Genomic DNA, 13181 nt, shown 5'->3' with positions numbered 1-13181 from the left:
TTCTCTGTACCAAATAGGTCCCTTCATTCCTCCCTAAATTACAACTCTTCTTAGTCTTCTTTGTTTCTCCCTCCCTCACCCCACAGCCTCAGATGTGATGAAGAAGCATCCTTCTCACTTCACCATACCTCACCTGCATGGATTATTCTGAGACATTTCCCCTGTCCCATCATATAAGAGGTCTGTTTACCAATAGCCTCACAGGGCTCACATTTTGTTTTCTATATGTATGAAGTTGAAAGACAGGGCAAAAACTGGGAAGAACATCTAAATGCACTTGACATCCTCACCTAGCCTCATGAAAGACAACATGGAAATAATGTACATGTCAGTAGAATGCAGGCTTAGTATGGAAATCCTTCCAAGATTTGCATCTTCAGGCATAACACCAGAAAAAAAAATGTCATTTTCAGATTTTCTCCTGCACCTAGGCAAAAGGCAGAAGACAGGTGCGTGTAGTAGCCAGGTGTCGGTTGTTTAGTGCTGTAGTGATATCTGATGTCCTGGAATTTCCCAAGCAATGGCAAGTGTGAGTGGGAAGATGTGTATTCCAGGGAACGTATCACTAATCATTGTAATGATTGAGACCACTCTAGGGGTGATGGGGAAATGATTTATTGCACTTGCTAATTGCAGTGGCTGGATTAAAAATGGAAAACTCTCCTCCTGTGACACAGTCCGGACCTGTCAGAGCACCTGTCCTTTACATTTGAATTAATCATGGCACTTACTTTTGTAACTCAGCTGGGAATCTCCTGGAGAGCATCAATATGGAAGACAATATCTAGGATATCTTATATGTCTTTGTTCTCTACATTATGGAGTTCTTCTCCCCACCCCTCATCATCAATTTGGTGTCTTTCATCCTATTAATTACCTCTCCATGGACACAGAGCAAGTAGATGCAAACAAACAAACAAACAAACCTTCTTTAGGGATTGCAGGATAGGTTCTTGTGCAAAAGCCTCGAGAGCTCTGATCCCTTTCCTTTATCCTGTATGTTGCCAGTTTTGTAGCTCAGTTTCTGTTGGTATTGCCTGCCTGTCCAGCTGTCACAGCACTTGAACACCTGCAATCACTGCTGCTGCATATCCTGCTGTACACTCTGTTATCTTGATTCTAATTAATCAAACTCAGACAGGCATTGGAGAGGATTCTCCATCATACAAAATGCCAATGAGAGGAGGGACTTCTTAAACCTACTGCAAGACCTCAGAAAGACTGTTTTGCTCCTATAGGAGAAACAATGGGAATCAAATCTGGAATCCACATTTCTTCCCTTCTCTGTTCTATTTCTCAAACAAATATTTCCAACTATTAGATATGCCAGTAGCAGGTCCTCTGTAAACACTAAAGACAGCAATAGAATCTGAAACTTTCTGTTATTTTTCTTCAGAAAGACATGATGAGAGGAAGCATATAGGGCTCATTTATAGATCTGACCTCAGGACAATTCCATTTTGCAGCAAATTTCAAGGTTTCAAATATGCTGCTGTTTTCCTTCCATGTTGGAACAAAAACCAAAACACTGTTTTTGCAAAAATAGAAGTATGTGTGGTACTGGCCTGGGATGCAGAAAATCCTGATTCAAGTTCCTGCTGTACCTGATACACAGCAGAGATTTTCATTAAAGGTCACTCCAAAACCTGGGTCTCCCATATTCCAAGCCAGTAACCTAACCTAACCACCCACGTATGATTATAGTGTGTGGCTGGGAGTGTGTGCCCTGAACCTAAAACAACCTTCCTGACAAAAGTTTAACGGAAACAGATACATCTTCACAAAACATTTGCATTCTGATGAAACAACATGTTTCACTGAAATTTCATTTATGTGAATATGTTCCATACAGCTCTACCCATTTATGTGAATTAGCTGCTCTGAAATGTGTAGGTTAAATCTAATTTGAGTTTCTCTTATTTTATATTTTTAATGGCTTAAGTCTTAAGTTGATTACCCAGTTGGGGAATGTGATTTAGGTAGCAGTAGATAGACTGACTTGAATGATTATTTTAGAAAGTCCCTCTTTGCATTGAATTGATTGACCTTGTTGTGAACATATCGCTGTGCTGTCAGGAACTTGTTACTGATTGTGTGCTATGAGCAGCCGTGAGCTATTTTCAGTACCATACAGCTTCTGACGCTGTATATTCACATGCAGTTTCACACATAACATAAAAAGAAAAGGAGGACTTGTGGCACCTTAGAGACTAACACATTTATTTGAGCACAAGCTTTCATGAGCTACAGCTCACATGGGGAAATAGTTTTACTTTGTGTAATGACCCGTCCACTCCCAGTCTTTATTCAAGCCTAAGTTAATTGTATCCAGTTTGCAAATTAATTCCAATTCAGCAGTCTCTCGCTGGAGTCTGTTTTTAAAGTTTTTTTGTTGAAGAATTGCCACTTTTAGGTCTGTAATCAAGTGACCAGAGAGACTGAAGTGTTCTCCGACTGGTTTTTGGATGTTATAATTCTTGACGTCTGATTTGTGTCCATTGATTCTTTTACGTAGAGACTGTCCAGTTTGGCCAATGTACATGGCAGAGGGGCATTGAAAATTGGCCAAACTGGACAGTCTCTATGTAAAAGAATCAATGGATACAATTAACTTAGGCTTGAATAAAGTCTGGGAGTGGATGGGTCATTACACAAAGTAAAACTATTTCCCCATGTTTATTCCTCCCCCAATCCCCTCTCCCTCGCTGTTCCTCAGATGTTCTTGTCAACTGCTAGAAATGGTCCACCTTGATTATCACTACAAAAGGTTTTCTCTCCCCCACCCCCCTGCTCTCCTGCTGGTAATAGCTCACCTTACCTGATCATTCTCCTTACAGTGTGTATGGTAACACCCATTGTTTCATGTTCTCTGTGTATATAAATCTCCCCACTGTATTTTCCACTGAATGCATCCGATGAAGTGAGCTGTAGCTCACAAAAGCTTATGCTCAAATAAATTTGTTAGTCTCTAAGGTGCCACAAGTCCTCCTTTTCTTTTTGCGGATACAGACTAACACGGCTGCTACTCTGAAACACATAACCAGTTCTAGTGACTATGTTATGTGCTGGTGCTCAAATACATTATTCAGGAAAAGTTTCCCATTTTAATCGATTATGTGATTTGATTATTCAGTTTTAAGGTATTTGACCAGCTCTAATATTTGTAGGCTACATATTGTGTGTGCAGGAAACTACGTGGCTGCTGTATGGGGATTTGGGTGCCTTTTTCCCAGTCTCAGGTCTGTTATTGACTAGGCGTATGGCCTTGGGGAAATCACTTTGCCCTCCATGTGCCTTTGATGCTTTGACACCTGGCCACAGCTCCTCTTCTAACTTTAGATGTCTTTTGGAATAAACCCTGATGCTTCTTCCTCCCCTCTGGTCTTTGGAGAGCTGGGGTCTATTCCCCCCCCCAAGTTCTACTGAGAGAATAGACCCACTGAAAGGGATATTTGGGGGAAGGAACAAAGCCCTGGTCTAGAGCTAGTAAAAAAAAATAAATTAAAAGCCCATTTTTCCATTGGGAAAAGCAGATTTAATTAAATCAGAACATTTCATGGCAACATACTGATTTCATCAATAATTTTCATGAATATGTATAGGTATATTTCACTTTCATATGTTTGACATTATATAATAGTTAAAACAAAATGCTTCAATGAGGTTGTTCCAAAGTTTCTGAAATGAAATATATCAGAATTTTCATTTTTTGGAAAACTTGGAAATTTCAACTTTTTGTTCCAGTTTGGGATGAAATGAAATTTTGAAATGTCAGAATGTCCCATCGAACAGAAATTCTGTTTCTCTCACGTCAGGGCTGTTGTAGTAATCTTGGCGGACTAGTGGGTCCAGAGTCAAAGACGTTAACAGGACTCTGTCACTGTGCACCATTAAATAGATTTAAACAGGGCTCTGGGGTTGGTATAGAAAGCCCTCAGCCTGCTTAGTTCCATGGCAAACGCACCAGTACAGATTTTTAAACCTTTTTATTGAAGATACAGAAAAGCGAAAAGTTAAAAAAGCATTTGAAACGAAAAGTAATAAATAAACTTTCATTTTAGCTATATCACTAGTTCCCTTTCTCTTTGTCTGTAGAGACTCTTTAGAAGAAAATAAAACTTAATAGGTAGTAAGAAAGATGGTATTAACTATTCTTTTGGGAGAAAAAATAAAAAGTTAGTTGAGATAAGCTGGAGCTGTTGTTGTTGTCGTTGCTGTTGCTGAAGTCTGATCCAGTTTCCGAGAAGGCAAAACAAAACACACAAGGGGAGAGAAAAGCAAAGCAAAGACAGAAAATGCAGCATTTGTCCCTTGTCTTACTTGCAGCCTTGTTGCTGGAAAACAGAGGCACAGCACATGTTCCTGTTTGCCACAGTTGCACAATTAGCCGCAGTCTTTGGCTGATATTGGGAGTTAGCTCGACAACTTGAGCAGCCACCACGGAACACCAATTTCTCTGGCTGGCCACAGATCTATTTTGACTGGGTGCTGCAAGAAGAATTGCCCCCTCCAAATAAAATGTGCACTTCATTGTGCAATAGGCAAGGACCCTTGTCCTATATGACACTTTAGATCTCAATAAGGCAGCAGTGATACTGCACTCCAAGCTTGCTGTCCAAGCCTCAGGCTCCCCACAAATCCTAGTCTCTCCTCCTCTCCACACTCAGTCTCAGTCTCCTTGCCCAGCCAGTTTTCATCCCCCCCTCTCCTGCCCCTAATCCTTGTCCCCAGTCTCCTTGCCCAGCCAGTCCCAGTTTTTCCCCTCTCAGCTATTCATCCTGTCTGTCTCTTCCCGGACCATACCACTGGCTCTCGGTCCTGTCTCCCTTCCTGGGTGCCTCATCCGATCTCAGTCTCTCCCCTCGCCCTCTCCCCAGTTCTTGTCCCAATCTCTTTCCAAATTCTCCTTCCCTACCAGTCTCTTTAGCCAACCAGTCCCAGTCTGCGCTCCCCCTGTGGCTCCTACTCACAATTTCTTCCCCTCCGCACTCCAGCCCCGGCCTGCCCGCCCCTGACTCCTTGTCCCAGTCTACTTCTTTCCCTTTGACCCAGTCCAGCTTTGGTACCCGCTGCATTGTAAGCACATAGCTCCCTCCCCTACATTGCCAATGCCCCAGCAGGGGGGTTGCTGAGAGCCCAGGCTTCCTGTTCTCAGTGCCCATATCTCCTTCCTACACCCTGGCCCAAAGCAGCCATTACAGGGAACGTCCTTCAGAGTCCCCATAGCCCTGGGCTGGAGGGAGCATTCTCAGTTGGTCTGTGGGGATGGTGCATGGTCAGCTCTAGAAGCCATGAGAGGTTCACTCAGGTTCATCGTTGACAGAATCTTCTGAAATTTAGCTGTTAAATTCTAGTAATTCTCTACGGAGCAATGTGCAAGCTGTGATTTTTCAGAGGTTTATAACTTGGGCGGGTTTTTCCAGCGACAGCAAAAGGCACATCCTTAGCACACAGGCTACCTCACTGCTAAATCTCACATATCTGCTTCAAAGCAGGGGACACTAGACATTTCAAAGAAATGATTGCCAGAATTTTTTTAACATGGGCAAAACAATACAATTTCCCCTAGTCTCATTCTTGGACACAGCTGAACCATTTTGGCCAAGATGTTTCAGATACATTTAGCTCGAGGCAGACACTTGGAAGGGAACATTTCTGCCTAAATGGTTAAAAGTTAGCAAAAGTACAAGCAACTGAAAACAGGGTTTTATAATGAGAAGTGTCAGGCGACCTTAATAACAGGCTGTGCTATTAGCTCCACCTATAATTAAAGGTAGGGCAAAAGGTGGAGGGAAGAAGTGTCGCTGGCCAACTGTATTCAGCCTTTTGGAAGAGAATATGCAAATACTCTATGTGTGAGTAAGATGTAGACTGAGGAATTAGATCCTTCCAAAATTTGCATCCTCAGGAACAATGCCAGAAAGTATCATGTTCAGGTATTTTCCTGCTCCTAGATAAAAGGCAGAAGGACAGTGTCAACTAGCTATCGGTGAATTGGTGCTGCCATGAAACCTGTAGAAAGGAAGTAGGCATTGGTGAATGTGAGAGGGAAGATGTTGACTCCACTTCTAATAATCACTCTAACTGTTTTAGCGATTGAAATCATTGTTGGATTGTGGGAAATCTGTTTATTGCAGTGATTAATTGTATTGACTGGATCAGAAGGAGGAAACTGTCCCCCTGTGACATGATCCTTGTCTCTCTGAGTATATTGAGATTTCTCTTGCATGTGATGATGATATCGTACATCCACTCTCTCTTGTCTCCAGAGAGAGAGAAGTTTGGTCATACAAATAAAATGCTCACTTTCCTGTGGACGTATTTAACCATTGCTAGTCTCTGGTTTGCCACGTGGCTCAGCGTCTTTTACTTTGTGAATACTGCTAACTTCTCCAAACCACTCTTCCTGCAAATGAAGCTGAGAATCTCTGGGATGGTTCCATGGCTGCTTGTGGGGCCAGTGCTGGTCTCCTCTGTCACCTCGCTCCCTTCCATCTCGGTTGATCATAGCCATTATCACTGCAAATCAATTTGGAATCTATCAGAGAACATCACTCTCAGAGAGATTAATGGGGTTGTGACAGAACTCCATATCCAGCTTTTGTATTTGTTGGGATGTTTCTTTCCCCTTATTATATTTTTGGTGTCATCCATCCTGCTGCTGATCTGACTGAGGAGACACACCAGGCAGATGAGATGTAATGCCTACAGCTTCATGGATCCTAGGACAGATGCTCATGTAAATACAATTCAAGCTCTGCTCTCCCTCCTTGTCCTCTATGTTTCTGGTTTTGAATCTGTGGTCCTGATGACATTGCCTATCTGTCTAGCTGGTAGCCTCTGGACACCTTCAATCTCTTTACTGATTACTGGTTGCTGGATATTCTTTACTGGTTGCTGGATATTCTTCAGTGCACTCCATTATCTTGATTCTAATGAATTCTAAACTGAAACTGGCATCGGTGAGGAATCTTCACTGTATAAAATGCTGTCTGAGAGAAGGGACCTCTTAAACCATATCAGAAGATCACAGATGTAGATAACCCCTGTAGGAGACAGTTGGAGTCAATACTTGTTTCTCTACACTGCTTTCCCTTCTCCATCCTACTGCTGAATAAATAAATATTTTACTGGAGTAGCTACTATGGCCCCTGTGCCCTTGAAATATCTATGAGATAGAAAAGAAATGTGAAATTCTCTAATCATTCTTTTCTCCTTCCATGATCACAAGTGGAGTCCACCATCACAAGAGGAATCCATTACAGCTTGGAGTTCTAGCTCAACAGGAGTCCTGTCCATGACTAGAGTTCCGAGGTCCTATATTACTACAAACAGTTAATAATAGGGCTATAGACTAGTTGCTTACAGATAGCCATCTTTATTGTTAATAAGAGTCTCAGAGATTGTTACTTGAAGGACCAGTGGGAATGAATTGAAAGGAGGCTACACACCCTGAAGTTCGGGGGAGATTAGGTGACAAACTATGAACTTTTTTCAGAGTGACAGCCATGTTAGTCTGCATCAGCAAAAAAACCAAGGAGCACTTGTGGTACCTTAGAGACTAACACATTTATCTGGGCATAAGCTTATGTGGGCTAAAACCCACTTCATCGGATGCATGCAGTGGAAAATACAGTAGGAAGATATATATACACAGAGAACATGAAACAATGGGTGTTGCCATACCAACTGTAACGAGACCAATCAATTAAGGTGGGCTATTATCAGCAGGAGAAAAAAACCTTTTGTAATGATATGATAATCAGGGTGGCCCATTTCAAACAGTTGACAAGAAGGTGTGAGTAACAGTAGGGGGAAAATTTGCATGGGGAAATAGTTTTTACTTTGTGTCATTTACTTTGGGTCATTATGCAAAGTAAAAAGAACAGGAGCACTTGTGGCACCTTAGAGACTAACCAATTTATTTGAGCATGAGCTTTCATGAGCTACAGCTCACTTCATCGGATGCTTCATCCGTAGCTCACGAAAGCTCATGCTCAAATAAATTGGTTATTCTCTAAGTTGCCACAAGTACTCCTTTTCTTTTTGCGAATACAGACTGACACGGCTGTTACTCTGAAACCTATGCAAAGTAAAAGCTTTTTCCCTATGCTGTTTTTCCCCTACTGTTCCTCACACCTTCTTGTCAACTGTTTGACATGGGCCATCCTGATTATCATATCACTACAAAAGGTTTTTTTTTTCCTGCTGATAATAGCCCACCTTAATTGATTGGTCTCGTTACAGTTGGTATGGCAACACCCATTTTTTCATGTTCTCTGTGTATATATATCTTCCTACTGTATTTTCCACTGCATGCATCGAATGAGGTGGGTTTTAGCCCACAAAAGCTTATGCCCAAATAAATTTGTTAAACTATGGACTGTGCATATTACTGGAACAATCTTCCGTGCTCCTTACATCTCTGGCAGTTATGATGGGCTTGAATTGGAGAGGAGTGGTGAGAGATGATGGGGAACAAACCTGCATGCTTCATTGAACCTGGTATCGAATACCATAACTTTGCAGCAGGATCAAACAACAAAATAAAGTTTAGAATAATATGAAATCCAGCTAGGACAAGATATACCTGGCCTTTTATATGCACACTGTACACTCTCCAGGGTGAGCGGTTAGCTGAAAGTAATAGCGAGGACAGAGATTTTTCACTCTGCTAATTGTCATTGAATACTATAACAAAATTGGAAATTGAGCTGGGTGTGCATGCATTTTGATGATAAATCCATGTCCGAGGCTTAAGAAGTAAGTAGTTGATTAAAGTTACTCTCCCATATAGTAATTTATTTTATACTTTTAATGGCTTATTATCTGTAGGTTGATTGCCTAGGTTGTGAATGTGGTGTAAGTAGATATAGACAGGCAGACTTTTTAATGCTTTTCTTCAAAATCTCCCTCTTTTATTTGAATTGATTGAATTAATTATGATCCTATCAAAGTATATGCCAGTACGGTGACAACATATTGCTTGCGGTAAGCAGCTCTGAACTAGGTGGCTATTCAAATACACGTTTTCATACTCTGCCACCACTAGTTTGTTTAATATTGTTCATACAAAGACATAATTTTCAAAAGTTGCCATGTTTCATTGAGTGATTTAGGATTCAATTAAATGTTTAAGGTATGTGACAAGTTGCAATATACATGTGCTGTGTGTAAGAAATAGTGTGCATATGACTGGAAACCAACTGATCTAGATCTAATCTGCATTCTAGTTCGTTGTCTTGCTTTGTTTTACAAAATTGAGTATCATTACCCACATTTTGTTGAGAAGGAAATTGTGGTCCATGTTAACATTAGTTTCCCCCTTGGAAAATATGGCTAATGCTACTTAACCTCCTTTAGAAAATGCTCTGCTACCTCTAGGTGAAAAGCACTTTGTGAAATGCTAAATACGTTGATTTGCTTTTAGTTTTTTCTTGCACTCATTTTGAAGGAGCTTTAGATTTTTTTTAATATTTGGGGATTCATATATGATGCTATTATGTAAACATTCAAATGGCCTCCTAACTGAGTTTTTGGAAGTGGATTGAACTATCACGCTGCAGAGTGTAATATCACATTATAAAAAATGAGCTTCTAGTGTTTTCGGTTGCTAAAATATAACATCTAAAATATAAATTGATTGCAACTAGGTACATCTGCACTGCAGCTGGAGGTGTCATTTCTGGCTTGGGTAGACACACACACACTAGGTTTGATTGAGCTAGTGGGCTAAAATATAGAAATGTAACCCTGGTGGCACAGGATAGCTGGCTAAGTACGTACCTAGGGTCTTCGGCAGGATTGTACTCAGGTGGCTAGCCCAGGCTGCTGTCTGCATTGCCACAGGTTCACAGCTACATTTAGCTCACTAGCTTGATCAAAGCGAGTGTGACTATGTCTATCCAAGCTGGAAATTACACCTCCAACTCCAGTGTTAACTTGTCCTAGTGTTGTCTGCAGAAACAATACCTCTGAGGAAGGTGTTAATTGCTTGTTTACATCACAATAGAATTTTAATTATAAAGTCTACTTGTGTTAATCTAGATTAACTATTTCATTGCTGTTCATGTTAGCAGAAAAATTAAGTTAGGATGTAATGGCAATATTTGCACATGGGGCTGCGGAGTAGCTAGTGGCTGGCTGGGTTTCCAGGCTTCAGAACTGAGGATTTTTAAACTTTCTCCTCCTCTTATTTAAAGTCACCTCCACCTTGCCAAAAATGATGGACCAAAGAGTTGTATCACCACCACCCAATGACTTAGTGCCAAAGAACTTCCCATCTCTTTCTATGTGCCAAATACCTCAACTATCCCCTATCCACCCATCAAAATCTCTAGTTCCACCTCCCCATTTATTTCTGTGGAAGGAATTTAATGTCAACGTTCGTGAACACAAGGGGATTCCATATTAGATTAAATTAGATGGGGCTCGGGGTGGGAAAATGGGGGGAGATTACTCCATAAATCCATGATTCTTGCCACATTAGTTATGTCTAAGGCACTGTATAGGCTAACAGGCCCTGTCCTATTGCACAATGCTGCACACATATACCTCACTACGGACCTCATTGCAGCACCCAGCCAAAGGGAGAGCGGTCTTCCTCTCTCCAAAATACAGAGCAACTCCATTGAGGCTGATTCAGATTTTGGACAGATGAAGATTCGGTATGTGATATGATTCCCTGGCACCAGACTGAGGATTGGAGAATTCACATGGTGGTAGAACCGCTGGCTGGCCCCTGCTCTGTCCTTTTTGCATTACTCTGAAGATATCCTCCCCTACTAAAGCCTTCATGGCAATTATAATAGTTTGGTGATAATTGTTAGCCATTCAGGGTGATAGAAACGGACAGGAAACAGATATATTCGAAAGGTATATACATTAAAATGTGGTTAGAATACTTTTTCTCTCTTCAACTTTTCCTTTGTTCCCTTTACTGTATTATATTTTTTCAGTCTATTTTTTGCCAGATTAAACTTTCTGTTTTCTTATTACAATGGTGTGAACAAAACTTGCCGAGAACTTTTCAGAGACACAGATCACCAGCTACCCTACTTGAAAGCAATGAGAGCTGTGGGCACTCAGCCACTTAAAATTCAGGCCAGGAACTTTTCTGTTTCATATTCTACTTCTGCTTAGTTATTCCTCCCTTTCAGCTTTCCCCCTTATTCCCCCACATAATTATATGCAACTCTTCATCTTATCCCCAAAGTTAGTTCTTTTCTTTCCCAGCTGTTCCCCATGGAGCTCTAATTTTTATTTTTTCTCTCCTGAGTTGGGATGAGGGAGCATCCTTCTCTCTCTCTTCCCCCTACCTCTGCCCTTGCACATCCTCCACATTCATAGACTTTCTCCAACATTTCCCCTCTCCCACAGTATAAGGTACATTCAGAACCATAGCCACAGAGGTCTCACCTCTCACTCTAAGTAGGAATATCAATGGTAGGGTAAACCATGGTGAGTAGCAGCTGACCATCTGTCCACCAACCTGTCGAAGAAAATATGTAGATACCAGATGTGTGAGTAGGATGTGGATTCCAGAATTAAACCATTCTGAGATTTGCATCCCAAATATCAGCACTGGCAAAATGCTTCCCATGGTCACTTTCAGATCATAGATAAAAGGCAGGCAGGCTGTGCATGCAGCTAGCTGAATACCAACTGACCCCAGAGGAGATTTATTCTGGAACTCCGCAAGAGGCAGGCAGTGGTGACTCAGAGTAGAAAAAATTTGCCTCTGTTTAGCATTCCACTAATTATTTTAATAATTTTGGTCATTGGAGGGTTTGTTGGAAACGGATTTATTGCAGTCATTAATTGCCTTGATTGGATCAAAAGTAGAAAAATCTCTTCCTCTTATATGATCCTGATCGCTCTGAACACATCAAGATTTGTGTTGCAGGGGAAGTTAACAGCGCATATCCAGTCTCTACTTTCCAAATATACTCAAACTGGCTCCTCTGTATACAGCATCTGTTATCCTACGGATGTTTGTAAACCATGCCAGTCTCTGGTTTGCCACCTGCCTCAGCGTCTTGTACTGCATGAAGATCATCAGTTTCACCCAACTGCTCTTACTGTGAATGAAGCAGAGAATCTATGGGATGGTTCCATGGCTGCTCCTGGGGTTGGTGCTGGTTTCTTCTGTCACCTCTATCCCATTGTTGTGGACTCTGTGTGCAATTCAGCACTGCAACTCAACAGGGGATCATCTAGAGAACAACTCTGTGACAGACATTAATTGGCATAGCCCAGATCTCTTTTTTTTTTCTGTACATTGTAGGGAGTTTCTTTCCTCTTACAATATCTTTGGTGTCTTCAATCCTGTTAATTACTTCTCTATGGAGTCACACCAAGAAGATGCAGCAAAATATAACCAGCTTCAGGGATCCCAAGACAGGTGCTTATATAAATGCCATAAAAGCATTGATCTCTTTCCTTATCCTCTATGTTTCCAGTTTTGCTGTTCAAACTCTATTATTACTGCTTAACAAGGTAGATAACTACATCTGGACTTCTGAAATCTGTGCAATAATGGTTGCTGCATATGCTTCGGTATACTCCATTCTCTTGATTTTAATTAATTCCAAACTAAAAGTGAGGATTCTCCAATGTACAAAGTGCCATCTGAGAAAAGGGACTTCTTAAACCATATCATGAGACCCCAGAGGGATACCATCACTCCTGAAATAGAACTGGAATCAAGCCTGATCCCTCTTTTCTCAACATTTATTCTCTTTTCCATCCCATCCCTCAATTAAAAATGATTTCCCTCTTTTAGGTATTAATATGACTGGCACTCTTTACAACCTCAGAATATTGGCAGAGATTGAAATTTTATTTCCATCACTTTTCTCCATAAGCACATCACAAGAGGAATCCTTTTGAATTGGTCATCCATGTGGGGACAAATGATCTCTGTAAGCACGGAGAAGAGTATTTGAGCTTGTGGTTTCTAAAGACCGGTGGGAATAAATTGAAAGGAAGCCAAACATTAACATTCTGGGCAGCTGAAGTGACAAAGCATGGACAGGATGCAGCGTGGGCACAATCTTACAGTTTAGTGGTGTTTGAATCAGACAATAAAAGTATATGCACAGCTGAAGGTGGGGGGAGAAAAGCACAGTCAAAACTTACACAGGGATCAGTGAATCTGGCATCAAATGTCATCTCATTGC

General features: G+C 41.2%; 2 protein-coding genes across 2 annotated transcripts; both read left to right on the top strand.

The window, feature by feature from the left end:
• Window positions 1-6053: 6053 nt before the first annotated feature.
• Window positions 6054-7013, top strand: LOC140905630 (taste receptor type 2 member 7-like). Its single transcript, XM_073329135.2, is given in 3 exon segments — window positions 6054-6111; window positions 6114-6603; window positions 6866-7013. Coding segments are annotated over 3 exon segments (696 nt in total).
• A 3478-nt stretch (window positions 7014-10491) lies between these two features.
• LOC140905628 (taste receptor type 2 member 7-like) lies at window positions 10492-12651 on the top strand. Its single transcript, XM_078851227.1, is given in 4 exon segments — window positions 10492-10667; window positions 11749-11898; window positions 11930-12180; window positions 12287-12651. Coding segments are annotated over 4 exon segments (942 nt in total).
• Window positions 12652-13181: the final 530 nt, after the last annotated feature.

The sequence above is a fragment of the Lepidochelys kempii genome, chromosome 1 (assembly GCF_965140285.1).
Source record: "Lepidochelys kempii isolate rLepKem1 chromosome 1, rLepKem1.hap1, whole genome shotgun sequence".
Taxonomy (NCBI): domain Eukaryota; kingdom Metazoa; phylum Chordata; order Testudines; family Cheloniidae; genus Lepidochelys; species Lepidochelys kempii.
This window is presented reverse-complemented; position numbering and strand designations above follow the sequence as displayed.